We start from the raw sequence: 14,626 nt of genomic DNA, 5'->3' as shown, positions 1-14,626 counted from the left end.
TGCAGGCCAGGGCCCAGCGTCCAGGCCCTCGTGCTGCCAGGCCCTGGGGCTCTCAGTGCAGCACTGGGGGTGGGGACTCAGAAACCCAGGGTGAGCTTCGTCTTCGATGGCCCAAAGCCCTCCTTCCGCCCCTTCCCCACCTCTGGGCCTTAGCACAGGGTGTAGGCTGCTCCGCCAGTGGGTCCAGGGCCTGCTGCCTGCAGGGAGGAGCCCCCCAGGTTTGCCTGGCTGGGCTGGCCTGCAGGGCCTTTGGGGCTCAGGCACTAAGTATGGCCCTTGGGAGCACGAGGTGGGGGACGCTGGAAGCCCCCCCGGCCCGGTCTGCCTGCTGCTGTTGCACTGGTCTCTGGCGGTGGCCACAGTCCCAGCAGCCGTCCACACTCCACTCCACCCATATCCAGCGGGCCCCACGGTTTGGTGCCTCTGACTTGGCTGACGCTCCTGGCCTGGCCGGACATGAAAGTCACAGGAGTGACAGCACTCCCAAATCGTACCCCCAAATCCTTGCAGACGTACACAGGTCCCTGGGTGACACACAGACCCCACAGTGGGGAGCGCCCTACGGGCAGACGCGTGTCCTGTCCTCCGTGGTGACGGACGCGCATGGCCACTGAGCAGTCCTGGGTGGCGGCACCCTGTGGCGGTGGGGTGTCTCCTGGGACCCACGTCTTGGCGCTGTCCCTACAGGCTTCTCAGTCAGGCAGCACCCCCACCCCCCGCGCTGGGGCATGTGCACGGGGCACGTGCTCCCACCCGGGTCCTCGTTTGTGGGGAAGTGGCCATGGGCGCCCAGCCCCACTGCCGGGTAGCGTCCTGGGCTTCGAGGCGCCCAGCGGGGTCAGGAGCCGGAGGCCACAGGCTCACCTCCTCGCACAGGGGGACATGCGGCCATGGCCGCGCACAGCTCTGTCCCCGACTGCCTGCTGTCGCTGGCCCGTCCTTCCCAGGGCTTTGAGGAGGCCGCACTCCCTCGGGGCCCTGGCAGCCCCGTGCCCGCCCAGCCTCGCTCCACAAGCCCCTCTTCCGCTGCTTCCTCGTTTTCGTAACCGGTCGACTGCGCATCATGGAGGGCGCACCGGGGTCCGGAGTCTCAGGGGCTGCTCGGCTTCCCGAGTTGCCTCCCCGCGTCCTGGGTGGACCAGGGCTCGGGGTGAGGCGGGGGCAGGAGGCTCCGGCCCTTCTCCCAGGTGGGAAGCCGCCTCTGCCGCGCGGCTCATCTGACACCCGCCACGAGGCTCCCTGAGGTTTCTCGGAATCGGAGGAGCCGGCGGGGCCGCTGTGGCTTCTCTCCCTTGAGAACTGGGCTCAGACAGGAAACCCCACCCTTGTGGGTGTCGCCCGGTCTAGGCATCACCACGACTCCTTTCCCCTGAAAAGCAGCACCAAGTGGGTCTCTCTTTCCTGAGTGTTTTCAGGTCTGAGCAGACGGTCCCTGCTGTCTGTGGGACCCCCGAACCGTCTCCTGGGGCTGGGTGGGCAGGCTGTTTGTTGGGACAGCTGCCCTGTGCGGGGACCGACCCACAGGTCTGGGGCCCGAGGGCTACACGTTGCCTGGAGCAGAGTTAGGGAGCCTGGCTCCCTGCGCACACACCCACGCGTGGCGGCTCCTTCACCCTGGGGGGCCTGGCCCAGCCTGGCCCCCCGTCTCTTGAGTTCTGTGGTGATGGCTCTGCTGACCCTCGGGTCAGTTCTGGGGTTCAGTATTTTCTCCAAGTGCCCCCTGGGGCAGAAGGAGCCCCTCCCCCATCCACCCCACCCCTCTTGAGGTCTGGCCTGGGGGTGATGGGCACTGTCCCCCAGCCCCTCGCCCTCAGTGGCCTCCCGGATACGCCCAGGCTCCGGCCGGGGCGGGGTGGGGGAGGCACCGTCCGTCCTCCAAAGACTGTTCTGTTTTCTTGGGGAGGGACCCTGTGTCCTCAGGACTCTGGTGCCAGCAGACTGGGGGGAAGTTTGACACCAGCCCAGGAGGCCACTTGGGCCACAGCGTCCAGCAGACACAACGCTCGGCTGCTGGGCCCGGGGTCGCTGTCCCAAGCTTCCTTCCCTGACAGCAAGACTTGGGAAAGTCGAGGGGGCTTCCTTGCCAAACTGAACACAGTTCATTTTGGGAATGTTCTTTCAGGCGGGGAGGGGGCACGGCCCAGGGCTGCCCTGCCAGCCTAGCGTGCAGCTGCCCCAGGCCCCATGTGGTGAAGTCCAGAACTCTGGGGGTGCTGCGTGGCGCCCCTGGAAAGCTCTGCGTGGTGCCGACAGGGCCCTATACTCGGCCAGCGAGCCTGCCTGCCGGGCTGCCTCTTCCAGACCGGCGGTGGCCTGAGGGTAGGGGCAGGGGTCCCTCCTGCTGTCTTGCACCAGTGCCCGGTGGGCGTGTGTGCAGCACTGCTGTGGGGCCGGGCCTGCCCTGGGTGATGAGTCGGGCAGGGTGTACGCGTCCCTGGACACGACTCGTACTCAGCTGCGTCTGAGACTGGGCCCTGGGGGACCCCTCGCAACCTGCCAACGGGAACTTCTGTGTTGCTCACAGGTCTCCGAGCCCCCGGCCTCCGTAAGAAAAGCAGACGACGCCCCCTCCCAGCACCCCACACCCTCCGAGAAGGACAAGCAGTCTGGCTGGCTGCGGACTCTGGCCGGCTCCTCCAGCAAGGTGCCGTGTGGCCCCGGGCGTGCGGGGCGGGAGCGCGGGGCGGCCTGGGGCCCAGCCTCTGACGGCGCCTCTCTCCCGACAGAGCCTGGGCTGCATCCACCCTCGCCAGCGCCTCTCTGCCTTCCGACCCTGGTCCCCTGCGGTTTCTGCGAGTGACAAAGAGCTCTCCCCACACCTCCCAGCCCTGATTCGAGACAGGTGAGTACCCGCCAGCTCTGACGGGCATGTCTGCGTCCCAGCTCAGCCTGGCCCTGCCGTGGCCCCGAACCAGTCGGGGAAGCAGGTCCCCGCTTTAATCGTCACTGAGCTCGGCGGGCACGTGGTCTGGAGGCTGTGTGTCAGATCCCCAGCCCCCCGGTTGAGGCAGCTGCAGAAGTGCTGGTTCTTTGATGGCATGGAGGGTGGGGGGGACGCTAGGATTTTCTGTGGCGTCTGGAGTTGGCCGCGCGCTCTACGTCGGCTGTGGCCTGTCCCACGTATGGTGGCTGGTCGCCGTGTTGCAGCTCCCCCAGGGCCCCAGGCTGTAGTGTCTGCTCCCTTGCACGGTCCATGGGAGCCGGGGCCGCGATGGGGGCTGGTGTGCAGCGGAGGTGCGGAGACGTGCAGGGGCACAGGGGCGGGGTGAGGGGCCGCGAGGGGCAGATGCCGAGGCCCCGATGCCCGCCACACCCCTGCAGCTTTTACTCCTACAAGAGTTTTGAGACGGGCGTGGCCCCCAACGTGGCCCTAGCACCGCCAGCCCAGCACAAGGTGGCGAGCAGCCCGCCCTGCGCCACGGTCGTCTCCCGGGCCCCCGAGCCCGTCACCAGCTGCGTCCAGCCTCGGAAGCGGAAGCTGACAGTGGACACCCCTGGAGCCCCGGAGACGCCGGCACCCGGGCCTGCCCCCGAGGAGGAGAAGGACTCGGAGGCCGAGGTGGAGGTGGAGGGAAGAGAGGAGTGTGAGTGCGGCCGCAAACCTGCCCCGGGGCGGCGGGGGCGCCCGCCCGTTCTTCCGGGGGCGGCCCCTGCTGACCCGCGCCCCCGCCGCCTGCCTTGCAGTCACCTCCTCGCTGTCCTCGCTGTCCTCCCCGTCCTTTACCTCATCCGGCTCCGCCAAGGACCTGAGCTCCCCGGGCCTGCTCGCCCTGCCTGCGGCGCCCGGCGCCCCCGATGCCGCGGCCCCCGCCGACGCCCCGAGCAGCGGGCTGGAGGCCGAGCTGGAGCATCTGCGGCAGGCCCTGGAGGGCGGCCTGGACACCAAGGAAGCCAAAGAGAAGTTCCTGCACGAGGTGGTGAAGATGCGTGTGAAGCAGGAGGAGAAGCTGAGCGCCGCGCTGCAGGCCAAGCGCAGCCTCCACCAGGTGGGGCGGGCGGGGGCCGGCGGGGGCACGAGTGTGCGGGGAAGGAGCGGGCGCTGCCCCGCCGGCCCCTTGCGCGCCGGTTCCGGGCCGCTCCACCCGGGACTGCTTCCTTTCCCGGCGGGGGCTGGAGGCCCTGCGGTTGTGCCATCGGCCCCCTGGTCGCCTTGTGCGCCACCTTGTGGGGGGCGGGGCTGTCACCCCAGGGCTCAGCTGCATTCACACCTCAGCCGGCGTCTGACACGTAGCCCCAGCACAGCACAGCCCTGCCAGCCCCGAGAGCCCCATTTCCACCACTCTCTCAGAAACCCGCACCAGTTCCCTGGTTCTGGTTGGAGGTGTGGCTCCCCACATGCATCTTCATGAGCGTGTTGGGGGCCGGGGCTGAGACCCCGAAAAGGGCCGCCGCCTCTCCTTCTGGCTGCGTAGGGTCCCCGGGGCCCCCAGATGGCACCGTGCCTGGGGGAGCCCCCTCCCCCGGCCGCAGGGACTCCCCCCGGGCTGTGCACGGTGGGCACCGGAGGGCCGGGGCCGGAGAGGCCTGGCGTGAGGGCGCCCCTGAGCCGGCGCCCTCGCCCCAGGAGCTGGAGTTCCTGCGCGTGGCCAAGAAGGAGAAGCTGCGGGAGGCCACGGAGGCCAAGCGCAGCCTTCGGAAGGAGATCGAGCGGCTCCGGGCTGAGAATGAGAAGAAGATGAAGGAGGCCAACGAGGCGCGGCTCCGCCTGAAGCGGGAACTGGAGCAGGCGCGGCAGGCGCGCGTGTGCGACAAGGGCTGTGAGGCCGGCCGCCTGCGGGCCAAGTACTCGGCCCAGGTATGTGGGCTGTCTGGCCGGGGAGGACACGTGCACCGTCCATCAGCATCTCAGGGTCCCTCCCCTCCTCGCGGGGCCGCCCCGGGCGTGGGGAGCCTGCAGGCTGACCTGGCCCTGCTGGGCTTTGGGGTCCTCCTTCCACGGGGGTGTCCTGGCCCCAGGCTCTCCTCACCTCCTGTCCTGGGGGGAGGGCCGCACCCATACCTGCACCCTCACCCTCACGCACTGTTAAAAGTCTCAGCCTGTCCCAGTTGGCCACCCTGCCTGGCCTGGGGTCGGGAGACGGGGTCCCGTCTCACGGCCATCTCCGGGGCCCGGGCCGGGGCCCAGGAGGCTGAGAGGTGCCCCGAGGCCTCCGCACTCGGGGCTCGGGTAGTTCCCCAACTCGGGGTCTCCGCGGGCAGGGTTGGTGCCGCCCGGGAAGCTCCCCCAGGCCCTGCCAGGCTCACCAGCCCGGGTCCAGTGGGGGGCGGGCGGGGCGAGCCTGTGATGGGCCGGAGGGTCAGGCCGGGGCCGGGGCAGCGGCCAGGTGGGGAGCGGGCCCGGCTAACGCGGGGCGTCCCCTTCCAGATCGAGGACCTGCAGGTGAAGCTGCAGCACGCGGAGGCCGATCGCGAGCAGCTGCGGGCTGACCTCCTGCGGGAGCGGGAGGCCCGGGAGCACCTGGAGAAGGTGGTGAAGGGGCTGCAGGAGCAGCTGTGGCCACGGCCCCGCTCTGAGGCCACGGGCGGCGAGAGCACGGCCGAGCTGGAGCCCTAGCCGGACCCACTGTCTGCTGCGCGGGGCGGACGCCGCAGGGTGGGCGGGCGGGCGGGCAGGTGGGCGGCGGGGCTGGGGGCTCCGTGCCGGCGGGGCCGCTCCCCACCCCCCACCCCGGCCCCCCCAGCCCCGGTCCATATAGCACAACGTCTTACTGTGCCTAGAACCAAGCAAGTGTTTGGAACCACATACTTTTGGAATCCACTGCAAAATTTTCTACTGGCCAAGGTCAAGCAAGCACGCCGGTCCCCACCTGCAGCCGGCGTCGAGGCCAGCTCGGTAGCTGCAGCTGGCGCTCCGCTTGCCGGATCGTTCTAACATTTACACTTTTGTGATAAGCTATTTAAAACCCATAAGGAGACTTGATATTCAAAGAAATCAACATGTTTTTTAATGACTAACTTTTAAAAGCCCCACCCACACGTGACGCCACCTGAGGACCCGCAAGGGAGCCAGGGTGGCAGCCGCCCTGCCCCTCGAAGCCATCACAGCTCATCCCGCGCCCGCGGCCGCGTGACAACACAAAGGGTTTTTCTCCAGAGTCTATTTTTTCAGCCACAAGGAACCCCGTCTCCTGTGCTGCCACCGGGAAGGGCACGGAGAGCACCGCGCAGGCACGATGAGCTGGAACACTGCCGCCTTACCCGCCCGCCGCTCCGGCCCGCCTTCCACAGGTGTGTCCGCAGGTGTGCTTGGAGGCGACGGGAGATGGGTCCGCGCTGGCTGGGCACACGCGCCCTCGACCAGGCAACCCTCTCAATTCGGCAAACGTTGCTCCTTCTGTTTGGGGACTGAGGCTGCAGCATTGGAACAAAACACAGCATTATTTCACTTCTTGTTTGTTCGTTCATTTAAACGTATATTTAGAACTGCACTTTGTCAAAAATCTTCCCTTCTCTTTTTATTCCCCGGTTAACTGAGGTTTTTACTTTCAAATACTGCAAACCGATTTATAGAGCATTCACATCCTAAGTGCTCGAGTGTTTAGAAACCCCTCTGGTGCTTGGTTGAACAAGGGAATCACACGAAAACGAAAATGCAAAAACTGAACTTCGGGGGGTAGTTCTGTGCCTTCCAGCATCTTGTACAGCAAACCCTGACTTGTCTTTTTACCCCCAAAATATGTCTTTCAGTAGCTATTGAATCTGCCACTATCACAACGAGTTACTTGCATTTATTCCAAATAATCTCGTTTACTCTCAACTGTATGCGAATTGTATAAGGTTTCTTATGCCCAAGCTTGAAAAATGATTTCCCAGTAGACGAGGTGGCTGCCCGTCCTAAAATCATGGTATTTATTTACATGGAGAGATCTTACCAGAACCCTCTGCCCGAGTCCGTTCCAGCACCCCGGCAGCTGCGAGCGTGGCCGGGGGTGGTGCCGCAACCGCCGAGTGGAGCGGAGACCGGGTGACGGCATCGTCGGTGGGGTTTTGCCCTTGGTTTACTGGGTGGGGGCCGGGTGCTGCCGGCCTCCCTTCTAAAGTGCAATGCAAAAGGGACATCGTGTATATGCAGCGTTTGTTTGGTTGTTGTTGTTTGTTTTTTGTTTCTTTTTTGTTTTTTAATTTTTTTGCTTCTGTTTTTCTTTGCAGTTATTAAATCTGTATGCATGGAATTTAAAACCTCTGCCATACGTATATCCACCGATGGGCATTATTACCGTGTCGTGTAGAGGGTCGGTTGTGTCACGCAACACTCAGAATGCTGTGTTTAGCTTTGTTTTTCCAGAGTTGTGTTTTTGCGGTCATTTCTTCAAGGGAAAGTAAATGATGTAGTTGGAGCAAAGCGTGAAGCGTGTGTCAGTGTGCTTCTGTGCGGCTGTGCTCTGTTGCCAAGTCTGAAAATCCGTAGTGAGATCGCAGGGCCCCCGGGACCCGCCCGAGGCCACCTGCTTTGCTCCGTTTACTTTCTGAGTTTTTAGGCTCCAGAGGGAGATACATTTTTCCAAGTTGCGAGTGGGGGCCGCTGCGCCTCCTTGCCCGCGCTCTGTCCCCTCCGGTCACCCGCACGTCTCGGCCATCGGGTCTACGCCGCCACTGTCCGGCTTGGTCCCCAGATGTCGGGAAGAGCTGGAGGTGGGGTGGTGGACTCAGGCCCTCCCCGAGGTCCCTTGGCCTGCCAGCGCCGTTGGCGGCCCCTGGGCGAGGCCGGCCATGGGGCTGTCCACGCTTGTCCTCGGGGGCAGGGTCCCTGGGCTCCTGCCGTGCGGCTGCAGTTGGAGTTTCTTTGCTGAAGAGGCACTCTCCCGTAGGCTGTTGACTCTCCCCGTGTGTAATACCCATTATCGAAATGATCGTGTATTCAGTTTAATCACTCATTATTTCTATGCTGAAAGCAGACTTTTAACGAAGGGAAAAAACAACAGCAATAACATTCATATCTATGGAGCAGCTAACTCACTCACATGATATCCTGCTTTTCGTACAGAACTCGCCGATGTACAAAGCGACCATGTAAATACTTTTTCCTCTGATACTCGTGTATCATACGTATACGTGGTGGGTCCTTTGCCGGATCTCTCTTCTTACCTGGTAGCTGTCTTGTTTTCTGGGTTATTTCTACCTGAGGCAGAACATGCCCACCGGCTCGAGCCGGTTTTCTGGGCGACACCGCCCGCCGCGCCCACCAGGCTCGGGGAGGCCATCTTGTTCTTGCTTTAAGTCAGGAGTCACAAATGACACTTTTTTTTTCAATTAAGGAAAAAAACCACAGCTCCACCCTCGTACCCGCCAGGAGCGTCTGCATCACCGTCCCCTTCTCTCCTTTGCTGCTGCTAATGACAATATGATGACTTACTCACTATTCGAAAACTATTTTTATGTAATTAATGTATGCTTTCTTGTTTATAAATGCCTGATTTAAAAAGAAAAAAACAGCTTGGCATATTTCTCTATTTCTCTGTGTACCCGTTAGTCCTTTGGCGCCCCTCCCCAAACAGATGACATCGTAAGATAAAGGACTCGCTCGCCTGGCCACCCCAGGACCCCTCCTCTCCAGCCACCATCTAGGCCTGAGCCCAGGAAGGGGCGCCTGTCTTCCGGTCGATCAGACCCTGGGGCCTTTCAGTCTCCACTGAACCCAAGTGGACACGGGGCACAAGCGGGCAGGTCCCAGCTGGGGCGCCCTCCATCCCTCTCCCTCCAGGTCACGCCAAGCTGCGGCTCCTCCTTGTACTGTGGGCGTCGGCTGGGGGCCCTTCCTGGCCTGTCCCCCATGGGGCCTGGAGGCCTGCCCCCCCCACCCCGGGGTAGACGGCCAGCTCCCTGCAGAGTTGCCCCATGTCTTTAACGGGGAGGGGGCCAGGTGGCATCAGAACCGCAGACCCCAATGTGCTGCCCTGAAGGATGAGCAGAGGGCCACCAGCCGCCTGCCCGACTACCTAGGGGCTTCCCCAGGACCGCCGCGCCCCCGGTTCTGGGCCCCAGAGTGCCACCTCACTAAGGCTTCCTTTGGCCACCCAGGTCCGGCCTCCCAGCCCAGGCCGTGGGGCCTCCCAGGTCACCTGGAGAAAACGCACCGCAGCCTGGGAGGGCTCCCGGGTCCCTACTCCTCCCCTCAGCCTTGGGAAGCCCCCCAGACCTGGGCCCAGAAGTGCTCCCCTGGAGCCCCCAGGGAGGCTGCAGTGTGGAAGCAGAAGCCCACTCTGCCCAGGCCAGGCTGGGGCGGGGACAGCTGGGCCCAGGAGAAAGCAGCTCCGAGGTCCAGGGTCATGGGGTGCCACCTAGGGGCGGGGACAGGTCAGGGGAAGGGAGGTGGGCGGGGCCCTAAGCTGTAGCCCCGCCCCTCCCGCCCGCGCATTGGACCCGAGAGCGCTGCCTGGGGCCCTGGGCCCGATGCCCTCTGCCCCCCTCGCTGCAGGTGTCACCTGGGCTTGACTCCTGTCCCTCTCAGGAGTGGCCTTCCACTGAGCTGTAGGACCATCAGTCAGAATCTGAGGGCCCCCTTCCCCGGGCAGGGCTGGACCCTGGGGCACTGCCCTGCAAGAGGTGAGGCAGGCACGGCCCCCAGGGAGCGCTCCTGGCCCACGCACCCAGAGCGGGGAGGAGAGAGGGAGAAAGGCCGGTGGCCAGACACTGTGTCCACGTTACTGGGCCGTGCGGTCCCTCGTCCACCTGACCGCTGCCTCTGCCTGGACATCCAGGGTGCCGCGCAGCACTATCTTCTGGGGTCTCCTGAGTGGTCAGCCGTCCACTGCGGCCCGTCGGGGGTCCTGCAGGCATGGACGCCAGTTGAGGGCAGCTGAGGCCCTGCCACTCCCAATGCTGGACACGGACGTCGTCCTCACGACCTCCACTGAGCCCAGCAGGGTTGGGTGGTGTGACTGGGGGTGATGTCCGGTGTCCAGATCTGCCGCCCCTGCGGGGCATTGTCACCACTGAGTGGGCGCCATGTGCTTCACAGTCTGCACTTGTCCCCAGAGCTGACGTGAGGCCTCATTCTGGGCTCCGCCTGGCGACGGCCTCTCCTCACCCTCCCCCAGAGCATCTCTGACCGCCAGCGCCCAGCCCCTCGGCCCCTGGCTGTACCCCGGCTCCCCGCTCGGGCGGTCCACGTAACACCCATGGTCCTGACGGCCAGGGAAATGGGTGGGGGGAGGTGTTCCCGAGGGAGACTGGGGGCCCTCTGGGGCTGGGGGAGTGCAGTGGGTGTGCAGTCTGGGGGTGTCCTCACGGCCAGCATGGTGCTCAGCCCGTCGGGGGCCTGGAGCTGGGCCGGTGGCAGCTCCCGGGGGCTCCGGGCTCAGCCGTCTTCCTGCGCTGCCCTGGGCTTCCCTCTGGGTTCACCTCTGGGTGGGACCTGATGGCATTAAAGGGCTCTGGGCACCCCCGGCCCAGAGAAGACAGGATGGGAGCCGTCTGAGCTCAGAACCCCCTTCCTGAGCCCATGCTGAAGGGGTCAGGGCACCCCGAGGGCTCAGAGAGAGGAGATCAGACCCTCGGGGAGGGAGGGACCCCTCCTCGGGAATTCCTGGCAGCCCCATGCCCCACCCCCCCACCTCTGAGTCCCCAGGCTCGGGACTGTCACACCAGCAAGGGCCTCTGTAGGGACCCACGGGGCCATCCCCCAGCCTGGCCTTTGCCCAGGGCCCTGGGCTGGAGAAAGTGTCCCTGCACTGGCAGCTCTCGGCGGGCCCCCCACCCACGTTGGAGCCAGTTCCCAAGTCCCCCCGAGGCCTGGGGTGACGTGAGCCCAGGGCGGGGTGCTCCTGAGAACCTCCTCGGCTCCCCAGCTTCTGTCCCTGCCCCGTGGCTCCCATCCCCCGGCTTTCACTTCTGCTCCGTCGCTGGCAGCTGCGGGCCCCACCCCGGCCCCCTGGGCTCTCAGCTGTGCCTGCCTGTGTCTTGGGGTCCTCACCCCTCTAGTCTGCCGGTCCCAGAGCCACAGTCTGGCCCCCCCAGCCCCTACCCAGCGTCCTGTGGTCAAAGGGGCCAACCGCAGGCCGAGCGCTGGGCCCTTATCCGGGGAGGCGGATGCCAGGCGCGCCCTCGTGGAAAGAGGAAGCCGCCTGCCCTTTACAGCAACAGCTGGCACAGCCCATCCTCCCTTCCCCGAGCCCCTGGCCCTCGGTGTGGCCCCCACCCAGCTTCCACCCCACCCACACCTCCAGCAGAGCGCAGCTGTGGCCAGCAGCCGCCTCCCTGGCCCACCTGGCCCCAGACCCCAACCTGCCCCTGCCCCCTCGTCTCTGCCTGTCCTGTCGCAGGGTCACCCCTTCTTGCTGGCCAGGAAGAGAACTGTGGGAGGGCTCCACGAGTGGGTCTAAGATTAGGGCGGTTCACGAGACCCCTGAGGCCTCCTTCCCACACTGTGCTCACCAGGCCGCTGGGCAGCTGGTGGCCCACCGGGGCTGGCCAGGAGCCCTGGCCGCACTCTGGGTGACCTGGGTAGTCCCCCCTCTCCCCGCAGGGAGGTGGAATCCCCTAGGGAACAGGGACGCTGGCTCATCCCCCAGGAAAGTCTGTGTGCCCTCAGGAAAGGGTGGGGCTGTCAGCAGAATGTGAAACCAGGGCCTCGGAAGTGACCCTGAACCCCTCCCCACAGAAACCCACTGTGCTCTGGGGGGCAGCAGCCCTGCACCCTCCTGTCTGCCCACCCACTGACGGGCGACCCTGGGAAGGATACGGGGACAGAACTTTGGGGACCTGGATGCCTGCCGGCCCCTGCCCCCAAGGATTGAGGACGTGCGCCTGCAGGGCCATCTGTGCCCAGGCCTGTGCCAGAGGCCAGGGCCGCTGGGGCTCCTAGCCCTGGAGCAGGTGGCCGCACAGCAGGGGGGTGGGCAGGCAGGTGGAGTCAGCCCGACCTGGCTTGTCGTGGAGCGTCCTGTGCCAGGCAGGTGTCCAGCCGGGCTGGGGTCGGGCCTTCCTGCTCTGTGCCCGGCCTGGCAGCCCCTGCAGGCAGGAAGCTCGGCCCAAGCTCTCTCCCAGGTCACTCCTGCTGCCGTGGAGGCCTGTTCCGGAAACCTCCAGGGATAGGGCACCTTGTGTGGGAGGGAGCCTGAGGTTGCCTTCTCTGCAAGGCCCCCATCACAGCACTCATGTCCAAGGCCACCTGAGTCCTGCAAAACCCAAGCAGAGAGGGGAGGCAGGTACCTGGCAGCGCCCCGTCACCGGTGCCCCCTGCAGCTCCAGAGAGGCAGGTGGCATCGGGTACCCCCTGCACCCAGGCAGGCCGTGGGCGCGGCTCTGAGGTCTACAACCTGGCGTGTAGGGAAAGCCCTGGCAGCGCGCGCTTAGTGTCGGGGTGCCCACCCTGCCCCTCCTCAGCCCCTCAGGTTTCCTCCCCCCACCCCTCCCCCACGCTCAGAACCCTCTGGTCCCTCCACCGAGTCAGGAGAAGCAGGTGCCGCTGGGCGGCAAGTGCGCACCGACTTGCATCAGGGCCCACCCCACAGGCCTTCCTGGGCTCCATCCTCTGCGGCCCTGGGGTCCCCAGGCCCACGGCGAGGGTGCGGGTGGGGGCCTGCCTGGAAGGAAGCCCTGCATCCTGAAACCCTCCAAAACCAAACCTCCCTGTTCTGGCCGGGCGGGTGGGGCGGGGCCAGCTGGTGACCCTGGCCGGGCCTAGTGCACGGCCAGGCTGGGCGCGCTGCGTCAGGCATCCAGGGCTGTGCTCACGGTGCCCTCCGCGGGGCTCCCAGCCAGAGCGGCTGGCAGTGGGACCACCGGACAGATGCTCACCTGTGAGCACGAGAAAGCGTCAGACACGGGGCAGCGGTGGAGAAGACCCCCCCACCCTGCCCAGTGAGCAGGACACAGGGCCCAGGAGCTCCGCTGGAGAAGAGGAAGGGGCTGAGCCACCAGGGCCGGGGTCAGAGACCCTGGTCCTCAGGCCCAGGACGGCTGCGGCACCTCGTCTGGGGCAGGGGTCTCCTGGCCTTGGGGGGCAGGTTCTGCTCGGGCGAGCGGCTGCGGGGCTGGGGCCGGGAGGAGAGCACCGGTGCGCCTGCTCTACACGCCCGGGGCCGGACTCGTGGAGGCGCCACGGAGAGGCCCAAGTGACCCAGTGCTGCGGCTGGCGCCGAGTGGGCAGCAGAGCCCAGGCAGCCAGGCCGGGTCATCCTGTTTCCCTCCCCTCTCCTCTGTTCTGCGTACACCTGGGGTTCCATCGGGCGCCAGAGGGCTGCAAGAGCCGGGCAGGATGGCGAGTTCCCATGAGTCCAAACCCCCACCCTGCTCTGCCCTCGGCGGGGCCTTGACCTGGGGGACGTGTGGCCCACACCCCAACTTCCTGTTTCTAAGAAAAAACAGTCCCAGAAAAGGCTCTGGTGGTTTGTGGAGGAGGTTCCCTGCCAAGGCCGGGCCGGGGAAGGGTGGTGTTGCGTCCAGAGGGCTGCAGCCGGCGCAGCCAGGCAGGTGTCACTGGCCGCGTCACTGGGGCGTCTGCCGTTCCCCACAACTGCTTCCCCGGCGGGAAGGCAGCGGCTGCTCCAACACGCCCGGTGTTGGGAGGCCCAGCTGGTCGGGGCTCCTCCGCCCAGTGCGGCCTCCCTGCAGGCACCCCTGCCAGGACACGGGCCTCGCCCCCGCCTTCCTGCGCCCCCGTGCCTGAGGTTGGCGCTGGGCCGGGTGCCCGGGCCTTCCCCCAGCCCCGGTTTACGCGGCACCCGCGAGACCGCGTCTCGGCCAGACGCCAGGGTGGCCCCCGGCCCTGGAGGTACCACCCCGCCTTGTCGGAGGCAGACTAGGCTCCTCCCCTTGCCCCGCCCACCCTGGGGGGAAGGGCGGGGGCGGAGAAGCCCCTGGAGAATTATAATGCTGGTTCCCAACATTCCAAATTCCTGCTCCTTCCGGCTTGGCCGGAAGCCGGGCCGGGGTGGGGGGAGGCGTTGGCGCGCGGGCTGGGTGCGGAGGCCTGTGGTAGGCCCTTTTGGGGTGAACCTAAGCCCCTTTGCCGCCTGCTTTGCACGCGGCTCCGGGTTCCCGGTCCGGAGTCTAGGGGTGCGGGTCGGGGGCCACGCCCTGCTGGGCCAAGGCTGCGCGCCACCCCAGGAGGCCTCTCCCAAGTCACGCGGGTCTCGGACGCCCAGCAAACGTGCCGATGGGGGTGCAGAGCGCGAACCCGAGATGCACCCCCAGCACGGGGTGTCCGTGTGGGGCCCGGCACCCAGTGAATCAGGCAGCGAGTAGGTGTCTCCGCCGGAGTGAGTCACCCGGAGGGTGTGCGCCCCTCGTGGGCGGTGCTAGGAGCCTGGGGGGCGGGCTGCGGGGACAGGGGCGGTGGGTTACGCCCTGCCCAGGAAGGCCCTGCTCCAGTCGGGACAGGGCAGATCCCCCCACTTCCTTCCCCGGAGCTGCCTCCTGAGATCCAGCGAGGCTGGAGAGGGGAGGCTGCTGCGCCCCATCTCCGCAGTCGAGGGGGCTTCCCCAGCAGAGCCGGGGCGGCGGGAACGCAGGCGGCCGGGGTCGGGAATGGCCGCGCAGCTGCCGCGCCCCCGCCCCGTGGCCTCAGTTTCCGATTACGCGTCTACAGAAACCCCGACGCGGCCCCCGGGCCCCGCCGCTCGGTTTCACTTCCCCTCCCCCTTCCCGGCGGGGGGCGCGGGGCTCTGTCCGCCTCCGATTCCGA

At 66.2% G+C, this 14,626-nt stretch overlaps 1 protein-coding gene across 1 annotated transcript in view; it reads left to right on the top strand.

Moving 5' to 3' along the window:
* Positions 1–7,349, top strand: part of SKI (SKI proto-oncogene) — a 57,474-nt gene extending 50,125 nt beyond the window's left edge. Inside the window, exons 2-7 of the mRNA XM_027110455.1 lie at positions 2,525–2,644; positions 2,727–2,842; positions 3,322–3,584; positions 3,685–3,986; positions 4,565–4,795; positions 5,366–7,349. Of these exons, the coding sequence (XP_026966256.1) occupies positions 2,525–2,644; positions 2,727–2,842; positions 3,322–3,584; positions 3,685–3,986; positions 4,565–4,795; positions 5,366–5,554 (1,221 nt within the window). The 3' untranslated portion in view covers positions 5,555–7,349. The remainder of the gene's footprint in view (positions 1–2,524; positions 2,645–2,726; positions 2,843–3,321; positions 3,585–3,684; positions 3,987–4,564; positions 4,796–5,365) is intronic.
* The last annotated feature ends 7,277 nt before the right edge of the window (positions 7,350–14,626 follow it).

This window comes from Aethalodelphis obliquidens, unplaced genomic scaffold, assembly GCF_003676395.1.
Source record: "Aethalodelphis obliquidens isolate GAN/ISIS:26980383/991018 unplaced genomic scaffold, ASM367639v1 scaffold9, whole genome shotgun sequence".
Classification (NCBI taxonomy): Eukaryota; Metazoa; Chordata; class Mammalia; order Artiodactyla; family Delphinidae; genus Aethalodelphis; species Aethalodelphis obliquidens.
This window is presented reverse-complemented; position numbering and strand designations above follow the sequence as displayed.